This window comes from Mobula birostris, chromosome 20, assembly GCF_030028105.1.
Source record: "Mobula birostris isolate sMobBir1 chromosome 20, sMobBir1.hap1, whole genome shotgun sequence".
Classification (NCBI taxonomy): Eukaryota; Metazoa; Chordata; class Chondrichthyes; order Myliobatiformes; family Myliobatidae; genus Mobula; species Mobula birostris.
Genome location: NC_092389.1, coordinates 13868071 through 13882514, shown reverse-complemented (window position 1 = coordinate 13882514; position 14444 = coordinate 13868071). Strand labels below are relative to the sequence as shown.

At 42.1% G+C, this 14444-nt stretch overlaps 1 protein-coding gene across 4 annotated transcripts in view; it reads left to right on the top strand.

The window, feature by feature from the left end:
- The window catches only part of hmbsb (hydroxymethylbilane synthase, b), a 41602-nt gene that overhangs the window by 14555 nt on the left and 12603 nt on the right, over positions 1-14444 (top strand). For all 4 annotated transcript variants that reach the window (XM_072238272.1, XM_072238275.1, XM_072238273.1 and 1 more), the window contains 10 exons: positions 6168-6217; positions 6715-6770; positions 7339-7416; positions 7829-7906; positions 8488-8563; positions 10102-10215; positions 11413-11451; positions 12575-12694; positions 13690-13743; positions 13841-13927. In XM_072238272.1, the coding sequence (XP_072094373.1) occupies positions 6168-6217; positions 6715-6770; positions 7339-7416; positions 7829-7906; positions 8488-8563; positions 10102-10215; positions 11413-11451; positions 12575-12694; positions 13690-13743; positions 13841-13927 (752 nt within the window). The remainder of the gene's footprint in view (positions 1-6167; positions 6218-6714; positions 6771-7338; positions 7417-7828; positions 7907-8487; positions 8564-10101; positions 10216-11412; positions 11452-12574; positions 12695-13689; positions 13744-13840; positions 13928-14444) is intronic.

Genomic DNA, 14444 nt, shown 5'->3' with positions numbered 1-14444 from the left:
GTGATTCTTGAAAGATCATGACCAATCATCTGTTATCACAGGACTCTGCAATGTAATCTATCTGGTGACTTATCCACCTTAAGACCTTTGAGTTTGCCTAGCACTTTTTCCTTCGTAATAACATGGCACTCACTCCTGCTCCTTGACACTCAGGGACCTCTGGCACACTGCTAGTGTCTTCCACAGTGAAGATTACTGCAAAGTACCCATTAAGTTCATTTGCCATTACTACCTCACGAGCATCATTTTCCAGTGGTCCAATATCAGCTCTCACCTCCCTTTTTACTCTTTATATAACTGAAAAAATTTTTAGTAACCTGCTTTATATTATTGGCTAGTTTGACCTCATATTTCATAGTTTCCCTTCTTGTAGCTTTTTAGTTGCCTTTTGTTGGATTTTAAAAGCTTCCCAATCATCCAACTTCCCACTCACTTTTGCTACCTTGTATGTATGCCCTTTTCTTGGCTTTTATGCAGTTCTTAACTACCCTTGTCAGCCACAGTTGCCTGGCCCTGCCATTTGAGAACTTCTGTGGGACATATCTATCCTGCGTTTGTGAGCTATTTCCAGAAACTTCAGCCACCCCTGCCCTGCCCTCAACCCTGCCAGTATCTTCCTCCAATCGACGTGGGCAAGCTTCTCTCTCATGCCTCTGTAATTCCCTTTATTCCATTGCGATACTGATACATGTGACTTATGCTTCTCCCTCTCAAGTTGCAGTATGAATTCAATCATATTATGATCACTGCCTCCTGAGGGTTTCTTTATGATAAGCTCCCTAATAAAATCTGGGTTATTACATAGCACCCAATCTAAGAGCCTTTCCCCTAGTAGGCTCAAGCACAAGCTGCTCTCAAAAGCCATCTCATAGGCATTTAACAAATTCCCCCTCTTGTGATCTGACACCAACCTGATTTTCCCAATCCCCTTGCATGTTGAAGTCCCCTATTACATAGAAACATAGAAAATAGGTGCAGGAGTAGGCCATTCGGCCCTTCGAGCCTACACTGCCATTCAGTACGATCATGGCTGATCATCCAACTCAGAACCCTGTACCTGCCTTCTCTCCATACCCCATGATCCCTTTAGCCACAAGGGCCATATCTAACTCCCTCTTAAATATAACCAATGAACTGGCCTCAACTGTTTCCTGTGGCAGAGTATTCCACAGATTCACCACTCTGTGTGTGAAGAAGTTTTTCCTAATCTCGGTCCTAAAAGGCTTCCCCTTTATACTCAAACTGTGACCCCTCGTTCTGGACTTCCCCAACATCGGGAACAATCTTCCTGCATCTAGCCTGTCCAATCCCTTTAGAATTTTATACGCTTCAATCAGATCCCCTCCTTAATCTTCTAAGTTCCAGAGAGTATAAGCCTAGTCGATCCAGTCTTTCATCATATGAAAGTCCTGCCATCCCAGGAATCAATCTGGTGAACCTTCTTTGTACTCCCTCTATGGCAAGAATGTCTTTCCTCAGATTAGGGGACCAAAACTGCACACAATACTCCAGGTGTGGTCTCACCAAGGCCTTGTACAACTGCAGTAGTACCTCCCTGCTCCTGTACTCGAATCCTCTCGCTATAAATGCCAGCATACCATTTTCCTTTTTCACCGCCTGCTGTACCTGCATGCCCACTTTCAATGACTGGTGTATAATGACACCCAGGTCTCGTTGCACCTCCCCTTTTCCTAATCAGCCACCATTCAGATAATAATCTGTTTTCCTATTTTTGCCACCAAAGTGGATAACCTCACATTTATCCACATTAAATTGCATCTGCCATGGATTTGCCCACTCACCTAACCTACCCAAGTCACCCTGCATCCTCTTAGCATCCTCCTCACAGCTAACGCTGCCGCCCAGCTTCATGTCATCCGCAAACTTGGAGATGCTGCATTTAATTCCCTCGTCTAAGTCATTAATATATATTGTAAACAACTGGGGTCCCAGCACTGAGCCTTGCGATACCCCACTAGTCACTGCCTGCCATTCTGAAAAGGTCCCGTTTATTCCCACACTTTGCTTCCTGTCTGCCAACCAATTCTCTATCCACATCAATACCATACCCCCAATACCATGTGCTTTAAGTTTGCACACTAATCTCCTGTGTGGGACCTTGTCAAAAGCCTTTTGAAAATCCAAATATACCACATCCACTGGTTCTCCCCTATCCATTCTACTAGTTACATCCTCAAAAAATTCTGTAAGATTCGTCAGACATGATTTTCCTTTCACAAATCCATGCTGACTTTGTCTGATGATTTCACCGCTTTCCAAATGTGCTGTTATCATATCTTTAATAACTGACTCTAGCATTTTCCCTACCTCCGATGTCAGGCTTACCGATCTATAATTCCCCAGTTTCTCTCCCCCTCCTTTTTTAAAAAGCGGGGTTACATTAGCCACCCTCCAATCCTCGGGAACTAATCCAGAATCTAAAGAGTTTTGAAAAATTATCACTAATGCATCCACTATTTCTTGGGCTACTTCCTTAAGCACTCTGGGATGCAGACCATCTGGCCCTGGGGATTTATCTGCCTTCAATCCCTTCAATTTACCTAACACCACTTCCCTACTAACATGTATTTCCCTCAGTTCCTCCATCTCACTAGACCCTTGGTCTCTTACTATTTCCGGAAGATTATTTATGTCCTCCTTAGTGAAGACAGAACCAAAGTAGTTATTCAGTTGGTCTGCCATGTCCCCATGATCAATTCACCTGTTTCTGACTGTAAGGGACCTACATTTGTCTTAACCAGTCTTTTTCTTTTCACATATCTATAAAAGCTTTTACAGTCAGTTTTTATGTTCCCTGCCAGCTTTCTCTCATAATCTTTTTTCCCCTTCCTAATTAAGCCAATTGTGACATTGCCCTTATTACATGCCTTTTCCATCTCCCTTTGCTCAACCCCACATTTTGGCTACTATTTGGAGGCCTATATATGATTCCCATAATGTTTTTTTTTAACCACTGCAGTTTCTTAACTCCACCCACAACAATTCAACATTCTCTGACCTGTGTCCCCTCTTTCTAAAGATGTAATTCCATCTCTTACCAACAGAGCCACACCACTTTCAATGCCTTCTTGCTGTCCTTTTGATACAAAGTATATCCTTTGATGTTAAGTTCCCAACTATGGCCTTCTTTCAGCCACAACTCAGGGATGTCCGTAATGTCATACTGACCAATCGTTAACTGCGCCATGAGTTCATCCACCTTATTTCGAACGCTATGCACGTTTAAGTATAGCCCATTCAGTCCCGCATTCTTCGCCCTTTTGAATTTTGCCTCTGTGGTACAATTTAACTCTTGCTTTTTCTGCATTTGTACCCAGTGGCTTGTCCTTCCTTACATTCATGTTACACCCATTATCTACTTGTAAACCTGCTGGCTCAACCTCAGCTCTATCATATTGGTTCCCATCCCCCTGCCATATTAGTTTAAACCACTCCTGACAGCTGTAGTAAACCTGCCCACAAGAATATTGGTCCCTTTCAGATTTAAGTGCCAATTATCCAGAATTCTGAATCCCTGCCCCTTACTCCAATTCTTCAGCCACGCCTTTGTCTGCCACCTCATTCTATTCCTATCCTCACTGTCGCGTGGCAGAGGCAGCAATCCCGAGATCACTACCTTGAGGTCCTGCTTCTCAGCTTCCTTCCTGACTCCATGTAGTCTGTTTTCAGGGCCTCCTCATTCTACCTATGTCATTGGTACCAATACATACCATGACTTCATGCTGCTCACCCTCCCTTTTCAGGAGATTGTGGACATGTCCTGAAATATTGCAGACCCTGGCACCTGGGAGGCAAACTACCATCCGTGTTTCTTTTTTGTGTCTACGGAATCACCTATATGTTCCCCTGACCATGGAGTCCCCTGTTACTGCTGCCATCCTCTTCAGTTCCCTACCATTCTGAGCCACAGGGCCAGACTCAGTGCCAGAGGCACAGCCACTATTGCTCCCCCCAGGTAGGTTTCCCCCCATCCCCCCCCCCAACAGTACTTGAAATGGAGTATTTATTGTTGAGGGGATGGCCACAGGGGTGCTCTCCACTATCTGACAGTCTCCATTCCCTCTTCTGACAGTCACACACTTATCTGTTTCCTGTAGCCTTGGGATGGCTACCTCCTTGTAGCTCCTGTCTATCACTTCTTCACTTACCCTAACAAGCCGAAGGCCATCGAGCTGCAGCTCCACTTCCTTAATACGGTCTCTTAGGAGCTGCATCTTGATGCACCTGGTGCAGATGTGGCCATCGGGGTGGTTAGTGTTCTTCTGGAAATCCCACATCTGGCACCCAGAACAGAACACTAGCCCTGTAGACATATCCCCTATTCTTTCAAGAGATAAATAAGAAAAAATAAATAAAGCAGTAACTTACCTACTTGCCGTGCCTCTGCCTGTTCTCGCCAAAGCCTTACCACTCTGACTCAGACCACTCCCATGATGACCGCTCTTCTAGATAGTATCCCTCTTTTACGGAGACTGGGTTTTTAAAACTCTTCATCGGACTTGCGCGGGAATGTTTCTACTACGTCTGTGCAGTACTCCAATCAAAATAAGTGTCGTCTAACCAGGCTTTTACGTGGCTGCAATACAACATTTTCTGATTCTTTTCCAGTAATGTATAAATAAAGGTAATCTTTTCCTTCCTTTATTTAGATCCAAAGTTTTGCAACTGTTTCACAAATCTTCTGTCAAACACTTTGTTGAATTTGATAATGTTAAGAATGATAAGTGGGAATCCATAATTTTGAATTTAATCTCTTCCTCCTCTGTCCAACTTCCACCTGAAGGAAGTGTTTCTTTGAATTTCTTGATCATTTTAATCACCTTGTTCAGGTCATTGTGCTTCTATCTGTATTCCAGGAAATGCAATCGTGTGTGAATCCACAATATATCACTAACATCAGATTTTGAATTCTAACTATTTCCATCTCAGAGAGGTACCAACTGTGGCTCAGTTGGTAGCACACTTTCCTCTTAGTTATGGATTCAAAGTGTACACCACGGTTTTGAGTACAAAAATCTAGTTTTAAACTGGTATAGAATTAAAGATAAGGTTAGCTTTATTTGTCATATGTACAGCAAACCATAGAGTGAAATGTGTCATTTGCATCAACAGCCAGCACAGTCTGAGGATATGCTGGGGGTAGCCCACACTTCCAGTGCCAACATAGCATGCCCACAGCTTACTAACCCCATATATCTTTGAAATGTGGGAAGAAACTGGAGCATCCCCAGAGGAAATCAACACTGTCATGGGAGAATGTAAAAACTCTTTATAGAGACTGCCTGGAATTAAAGCTGGGTCGCTGGCACTGTAAAGCGTTATGCTATCGTGCCACCCTTTTTAGGGTCATGTTCGACTGACAGAATGCTATCTTTTGGGTTAACACCATCTGTCCCTTGGGCATACAGAAAATTTCCCAAAATCTTCCTTGAAGAAGAGTAGTGAGATTATATTTGCCACACAGTCCATATCACTGGAGCAAAGTAACTCAGAATTATCCCATTTTTGTACTTTGCTATACAAAATTGCTGCTACGTTTTCTATATTGCAGTTGTTGAATCCCTTAAAAAGAGTTGTTTCATTGATTGTACGTATTAGAAATTAGCTGTGGTATGTTGGTGCTAAGTGCAACAAAAACTACAACAGCCAAAATAAAGAATTATATAAAAATGTTAGAAGTACAGTTATGGTATAAAATGTGTATAAGTACAAATACTAGCATTTACTTACAAGGTACAATTTACAATGTAAGAATATATTATATGGTCAGTGGTTCTCAGAATTGCAGCATTGTGTGAGAATTGGCTATCACAAAGAGACTTCTTAAAAATTCTAGACTGAGAGATTATTCAACACAGTGATCCAAGACAACAAAAATCTAATTCACAATTTGCAGAATAGTTTATCAATGGAGCCAACATAAGCAGATTGTGTAAAAAAAAAATTTTAAAAGACGGGAATTAAGTTTAATAGGAGGGGTGGCATTTCTGTGGCATATTTCCTGGTCCCTTTCACTTAGGGTTTGTTTTAGAGGGTTTGCTTAAATTAAGCTGATGTTTTCCTTTTTTTTTTGTAATGTAAATGAAATTGTTATGTATTGTGCGTTAATATACAATCCAGTTTAATGGTATGTTCTATTGCTGTAGTTGCCATGACAACCACTGGAGACAAAATTCTGGACACTGCTCTCTCGAAGGTACTTAGTATGTTTGTTTGGTCTTCTGTTTTCCATATTATTGTGACATATCACAGGAATAACCTTGAATTAATTTCTTTAAGTAGAGTAGTGTAGGTGCATTTGAACAGGACTGTATTTAATAGAAAATTATTGAAGAAGCTTTATTCTGCAGCTAACTCAGGTTGTATCAGATGCAGGAATAATTATAATGACATTAACTACCATTGGTTGTCTTTTTTTTTTTGGCTGATTATTCCTCAAAAATTAAACCAAACCAATGTAAGTAAAACAAAAGATTATGAAATCAGCTTGTTTCCATATACTTAAAACATTTGCCAATTATTTGAACTGAGTCTTGTGTCCCTTCTCCATTCACTTCCATCTGCTGCTTCTAGTAACGAAAGAGTGCCACACAACAGTTTGTGTAGAGTACAGACCAGAGTGAGGGAGAGGGGCAGCAAGGTGATATGTGAGGAAATAATGATAATTAACCATTGTTTAATTTCTTCCATCAGATTGGTGAGAAGAGTCTGTTCACAAAGGAGCTGGAAGCTGCATTAGAGAAGAATGAGTAAGGATTCCCAGATGGCAATCTATCCCTCACTTGCTCAGCACTTCAACTTGTTCTTAAAAATACTTCTTTAAAAAAAACTAATCTCTTGTAAATTCAGGACCTGTGGCTCAGTGGGTAGTACTTGGGCTTCTGAGCTCTGATTCTGGTGTAAGTACCATTCCAATTGACCACAAAATCTATGACGCATCTCATGCAGTACTGAACTAAGTTCACTGCCCTCTTAGTGGACTTTGAAGGCTCTCTTGACATCATTTGAAGAAGGAACAGGGAGTTTTCTCCAGAAAATGTTGGTTGAAAGTCAGAAACTTAGTCCTCCTTTTGAAGTAGTACCGTAATCTCTATCGAATGGGAGGCCTATTTGCTCCCTTTTGCACAGGTATATCCAGTAATACAGTGCACTGTGTACTGTGGAAGTCTTAGATTTTGCTCTGAGTTTCTGGAGTGGCCCTTTTTGTTGTTTTTTTGCCGATCGTGATGGTTATTTCTTGCAAATGTTTTGATTGTTTACGCTTTTTACACCTGTTGTCTTTGTACTGTTATTCTTCATTCTCTTCCTTCAATGTAGGGTTGATTTGGTAGTTCACTCCCTGAAAGACCTGCCAACAGCACTCCCTCCTGGGTTTGCAATTGGAGCCATCTGCAAGTGAGTATTATCTGTGAGAGTTCAATATGATTCATATAACCAGATGTCTACTCTCCAATTTAACTCTCTGGCCATGTTTGATGGAACAGCAGGGGGAACTTTTTTCTGCTGCTAACGCTCAAGTAAATTGTGATGGATATTTCCTCACATGGATGATGGAAAGAATAACTGATGCAAAAACAGTGTGGAGACCACAGCACGTTTATAATTTAGCCACTCATTTCTTTCCTCCCCCCCCCCCCAACAATAGCCACTATATTCAAGCACCTTATTCCCTTCTCTCTACCCCCTGCTTTAATATAAATGACAAGCCCATACTGTGAATTTTACCCAAACAGTGCAATTGCAAGTTTGTAAATAGCCAATTTGCAAAAGTTGATACTGATTTATAACCACAGTTATCCTATTACAGGCGTGAGATTCCTTATGATGCTGTTGTTGTGCATCCAAGTCATGCAGGAAAGTCCCTAGACACGCTGGCAGAGCGGAGGTAAGGCATTGATCCAAGTAGGTATTTGGTGACCAGTTTTGGCAGCGCAGGGCAATCCCACTTTCTTGACACAATTCCCCATGTCAAAAGCTGAATAGAAAATGAACCAGCTGGCCTAAAACTTGGGCTGCAGGTCCATTTTAAACAAAAAGCCCACAGGTTAGCGCACTCAGTATAATTTTATTCCTGTATTATCTATGCATATGTACAACTAATTGCAAGAGTGATTATTCTTTGCTGTTTTGTAGAATGTGAAAATTCTAATGTAATGTAATTTAATGGGTTAGCACATTGTACTCGGTCCACTTCCTGTGTGAACACTGTAGACTTGGTTGCTGGGACTTCCAAACTGTTGTACCATGGGAAAGTTAACAACGTGACGTATTGAGGAAGATGATGACATGAAGCTTGCGGTTTCCTCATTTTCTATCACATTTGAGGGCTGGGATGGGGGAGGTTGCAGGCTGTATATTTACATTTGGTTTCTCGTGGAGATTGGGAGGAAGAAAAGACCTTGTGATGGATTGTGATTAGTGTTCACTTTCTGTGCAACATTTTTATTCTCTATTGGATCCCCACAGTGTAGTCGGCACTAGTTCTTTACGACGAGCAGCACAGCTGAAAAGACGGTTTCCTCACCTGGAGTTCAAGGATATTGTATCCTTTTATTTCTGTTCAAAGTCATGTATGCATAACAACAAAACTTTAAAGTAGTGTTTGAGCCCACTCTGTTAACTTTATGGGTGGCGTGTAAGCAAGTCATTTCAATTAGTGAAACTTAAAAATCCTGGTACTTGAAAATTGAAAGCACTGTCTTACTTGAAGCTTCAGAATTGTTCTGGAGCTAACTACCCATCTCTTTCTAGATCAATTGAATGAGACCCAGAGTGCTCTGTTCAATGCCATCAGCAGTTGAAGCAGTTCACCAGTTAGGTTGTTTAGTGTGAGGACACTTAGCAGGACTAAAATCGAGTCAAAAAAGCAAACTGGCTCCCTGTATGCCATCATTCACTTGTGGAAAAGCAAAAATTACCACCTTATTAGTGTACCTGAAGAATTGTTAATGTTGGGAAGGATCAAACTGGTGAACAATTAATATATCCTTGTGGGTTGCAGGACCCAGAGTACTCGGGGGCACAGTGGCTTTGAAACCATATTGACCTGGTGTTGACAGGAATTTGTTCATGGTAATGAAATGTAATGAGGTTACTAATGTTGAAAAGAATGTGTGGTATTACCTCTATCTGCCAGGGAAGTATCACTAAGGATGTTGTCGAGCTAGGGAAGTATTTCAGATTCAAGATTCAAAATTGCTTAATGTCATTTCCAATACGCAAGTGTAAAAGCACAAGAAATATAATACGATAAAGAATACAGTAATTATAATACAATAAATCTAAATCTATAAGATAGCTTATATGCATAGAATGATTGTATGTCCATAAAGTGACGCTAGGCACGGGAGTGTCTGTACATAAGGTGACCAAATGGACTGCTAAAGTAGTGGTGGTGAGGTGGGTTAGTGGGTGGAGGTGTTGATCAACTTTACTGCTTGGGGAAAGTAACTGTGGTTGTGGCGTGGATGCTACATAGCCTCCTCCCTGATGGGCATGGGAGAAACAGTCCACGAGCAAGTTGGATGGGATCCTTCATGATGTTACCTTTTCCGGAACCTTTTTTGTAAATATGTCCTTGATGGTAGGTAGGCAAGCATTGGTGATCTGTTTGGCAGTTTGATTAACCGTTGTAGAGCCTTCCTGTCTGCCGCAGTGCAGTTTTTATAGCGTGCAGTGATGCAGCATGTTAGGATGCTCTCTACTGCACTTCTGTAGGAGGATGTGTGTATTGATGTGCATAGTCCAGCCCTCTTCAGCTTCCTCGGAAATTAGAGGCATTGGTGAGCTTTCCCGATTATGTAGAATGTGTTCTGGGACCTTGAGAAATTGCACACTCCCAGAAGTTTGCAGTTTTCACTGCTGTGCCACTGATGTAAAGAGGGTGTGAGTGGTGTGAGTTCTCCCTAACTCCTTTGTTTTCTTGCCATTGAGGAAGAGGCTATTTGCCAGGCACCAGGCCTCGAGCTCTTCCACCTCCTATAAGGTGTCTCATTATTATTGGTAATGAGCCCCACCATTATCATGGCGTCAGTGAACTTAACAATGATTACTTGGGTTCTTTAACGATATTAATCGCAGCGAGGCAACTTGAACACAAGGTTAAAGAAACTCGATGAGAAGAATGACTTCAGTGCCATTGTACTGGCAGCAGCTGGTCTGCGGCGAATGGGTTGGGAGAATCGGATCAGTCAGGTATGGATTTTCGTAACCTCAGCTTTGTATTCTAACCTGAGCAACTGTTCCATTCTGAAAGCCTTTTTATAAAGCAGCATTAATACTTTCCTCATCTTTCCTGCATCTAAGGTGGTATTTCTGTGAAGCACTGTGAACAGCTGTATGCACATTGAAACATGGCATTAGAAGGCATGGCATTTGGCAGCATCAACAGGGCAGGTCCAAACTGGTGAAATGCAAAACCAGATCAGCATCCAATGACAATCACATCAAAACATGTATCCTGGATAGCACAGTGAAATCATTTGATGCACAATGGGATGCTGCAGGGGGATTTTCTGGGAAATGATAGGCCAAGTGGCCTTAAAGAGCAACCAATTCTTTTCCCAGAAACTTGCGCCACCCAACAAAAAATTACTGAATCCTCTGTTTCTAAGTGATTGAGCATCTTTTGCAACACACAAAATGCTGCAGGAACTCAGTAGGTCAGCCAGCATCCATGCAAATGAATCAACAGTTGATATTTTGGGCCAAGATCCTTCATCCGGACTGGAAAGGAAGGGGGAAGACACGAGAATAAAATGGTGGGGGAGGCGAAAGAGTACAAGCTAGAAGGTGATAGATGAAGCCAGGTGGGTGGGAAAGGTAAAGGGCTGGAGAAAAAGGAATCTGATTGGAGGAGAGAGGGGATCATGGGAGAAAGGGAAGGAGGAGGCACCTCCCAGTTTGGACCCACCGAGGATCCCAGATACTGGTGCCACTCCTTTTTCTCTTTCTCCCATGGTCCACTCTCTGTGCCATATCGGATTCTTTCTTCTCCAGCCCTTCACCTTTCCAACCCACCTGGCTTCACCTATCTCCTTTTAGCTTGTCCTTCTTTCCCTCCCCCCCCCACTTTTTTATTCTGGCGTCTTTCTCTTTCCTTTCCATTTCTGAAGAAGGGTCTCAGCCCAAAACGTGGACTGTTTATTCTTTTCCATAGATGCTGCCTGACCTGCTGAGTTCCTCCAGCATTTTGTGTGTGTTTTCCAATATCTACAGAATTTCTTGTGTTTAACATCTTTTTCCTGTGTCCTGATTTTCCCATGATAGTTAGAAGTGGGATGGTTTCTGTTGGCATTTTATTTTTCAAAGCACTCGTCGTGGAAATTAAAATCAGATAATTGTTATGTTGCCAGAATGCATGTAGGTATAAGATTCTTCATTTTCTTCCAGATTTTGGAGCCGGAAGATTGTATGTATGCTGTGGGTCAGGTATGTTTAATGGAATGTTATCTGAAATCCTTATTCTGTTTGTCTCTTTACAAATGTTGTTTTAGATTATGAGCACACTCAGTCCTCGTTTATTGTCATTTAAAAATGCATGCATTAAAAAATGATACAACGTTCCTCCAGAATGATATCACAAGAAACACAGGACAAACCAAGACTAAAATTGACAAAACCACATAATTATTACATATAGTTACAACAGTGCAAAGCAATAACGTAATTTGATAAAGAGCAGATCATGGGCACAGTAAAAAAAAAGTCTCAAAGTCCCAATAGCCTCATCATCTCACGCAGGCGGCAAAAGGGAGAAACTCTCCCTGCCATGAACCTCCAAACGCCGCCAACTTGCCGATGCAGCACCATTGGAAGCACCCAACCACAGCGGACTCTTGAGTCCGTCCGAAAACTTCGAGCCTCCGACCAGCCCCTCTGACACAGCCTGTCCGAGCACCATCCTCTGCCAAGCACTTCAACCCCACCTCGGCCGCCGAGCAACAAGCAAAGCTGAGGACTCGGGGGCCTTCTCCTCCAGAGATTCTGGACCACACAGTAGCAGCAGCAGTGTAACAGGCATTTCAGAAGTTTCACCAGATGTTCCTCCGTGCTCTCACGTCTGTCTCCATCAAATCAGGATTGTGCACGGCACCCTACTTGACAGATAACAGATATCATCACCGGAGTGGCCGCTGCCAGCTGCATCGCGCCGCCATCTTCTCCTCTCCTCTGACTCCAATTGACCTGAAACTCCAAAGCTATTCTTGACTGTAGGTTTGACCAGCTCCCCTAACTTGGTATTGCCTACCATTTGCCATGTGGTTGCTTGTAAAACAGAGACTAACTGCATTTCTGATTAGTAAATAAAAATATTGCATAACAATCACTGGGCCTGTGATCATAATACACATATGTATGATTTATGTTTCTGAATGTTAACTAACTTGTGCTGTACTTGCGTGTGTGTGTCAATAACTGTGTGCTTTATTACCTTGGTTACTGAATCCTGCTGTATGTTTGGTAAGTACTCATGCTCAGCCCATTCATATGTGCAGAAGGTATTTTTTAAATATTCTGCTGTTAATTGTTTTTGTGTTGCTAATGGTTCCAGGGAGCCCTGGCTGTTGAAGTCCGGGTGAATGATCCAGATGTCCTGGAAATGGTTTCTGCTCTCAACGACACCGAGACAGTTCTCCGCTGCATAGCTGAACGTTCCTTCATGAAGCACCTGGTACAGTTCAAAATAAGCAAAATTCTGGTGTCATGCTCTTATTGTTTTGCTACTTTCCAGCGGACAGATCTGCAGAATGGCACTGTCCCAATCAAGGGTGAGGTGGCTACTGGGACCTACTCACCAAATCATAAACATATCTAGGAACACCAACATTTAAAGAGAAAACCAGGATATATCAGAATCAGGTTTAATATCAGCAGCATATGTCATGAAATTTGTTATGCAGCAGCAGTACATTGCAATATATTATAATAAAACAGAGTTAAATAGGTAGTGCAGAAAGGAGGGGAGGGAGAGGTAGTGTTGTGCATTCAGAAATCTGATGGCAGAGGGGAAGAAGCTGTTGAGTTGTGTGCCTTTTGGCTCCTGTACCTCGTCCCTCATGGTAGCAATGAGAAGAGGGTATTTCTAACATTTTCCCTTTACTTGGTGGTCATCACTGGTCCTGACTGAAAGTGGTTTTCTGCATCATTGGTGTGGAACTAGAATCAGACACAATTACAGAGTGGATACTGCCTGCAGATGTGCTTATCTCAAGGAAATTAACATACCTACTGATGTTTACGCCAGTCCACCAATTTCATGGTCATGGTTTATTGAAGCTGGGCTTGATTCTTTTTTTCTTCCACCATATGTTTTGCACTCTGATGGGAATTGCTATGCAGTGAATGGACGTCTAGCTGTTTCTTTTTTCATTTTAAGCCCTGTTCTCTTTGTTAATTTTTGAAACCCCACACCACTTTCTTTTAATCCACCCTCCCCCTACTCACCACCATCACCACTCAGCCTTCAGCCAGTTCGGTTATGTGTGATACAATTCCTTATGACAGTAGATAATGTAGCAAGTGGGGATCAAACCTGGCATCTTTTAGTTGGTACAATTTTCTTTTTGCGTATGTTATCTAGATTGTTCCCACTTGTTAGAACCTTGTTTCTATTACATTGCTGTAAGATAAGAATCTAATTGGCTCTGTGTTGCATGTTCTGTGCAGGAGGGAGGCTGCAGTGTGCCTGTTGCTGTTCACAGTGTCATTAATCAAAACCAGGTAATGTTGTTTGTCTTATGACTGATGTTTTTATTTTGCTCTGTGTGTAAGTTGAATCTACTTCATTAATATAATTCTCTATATCTTGTAATTCCAGCTCTACCTCACAGGGGCTGTATACAGTCTTGATGGATCCGACAGCTTAAAAGATACAATGCAAACCAGTGTTTCCACTCAGACACAGGTACATTAAAAATCTACTCTGATACATTAATGAAGGACTGCTACAGAGTCTGAAGTATTGCCTTTTGAATCAAACATTAAATCTCGTGAATGACTGTGAGAGATCCTATGCTCGAGGATAGTGTTCTTCATTGCCATGTCCATGAGCCACAGCCAATTGTCCAGATTCTGCAGGAGTTGGGTGGGTAGAATGTCTGGGAACAAGTCAAGGTTACAGACAGAGCTCAGTGGGAATGGGGAAAAGTGTTTAGGAGTAAAATAGGAATTGGGCCAGGAATGCATCTTGATCTGGAGCATGTCATGAACATAGGTGGATGTGTAATCAGAGCCAAAGCTTGGCTGGGATATCAGATGCTAGAGACTGGAGCATTGTTGCCCCAAGACAGAGTGAGTTTGCAGGAGAGAAAGTGAAGAAACTCTACAATGTAGATGAGTTGTGTCCTCCCTCTCTGTCCATCTGATGGACATGATGGCTGCCATCCTCAAAATTGTCCTTTTATTCCCACTCTCTGCTTCCT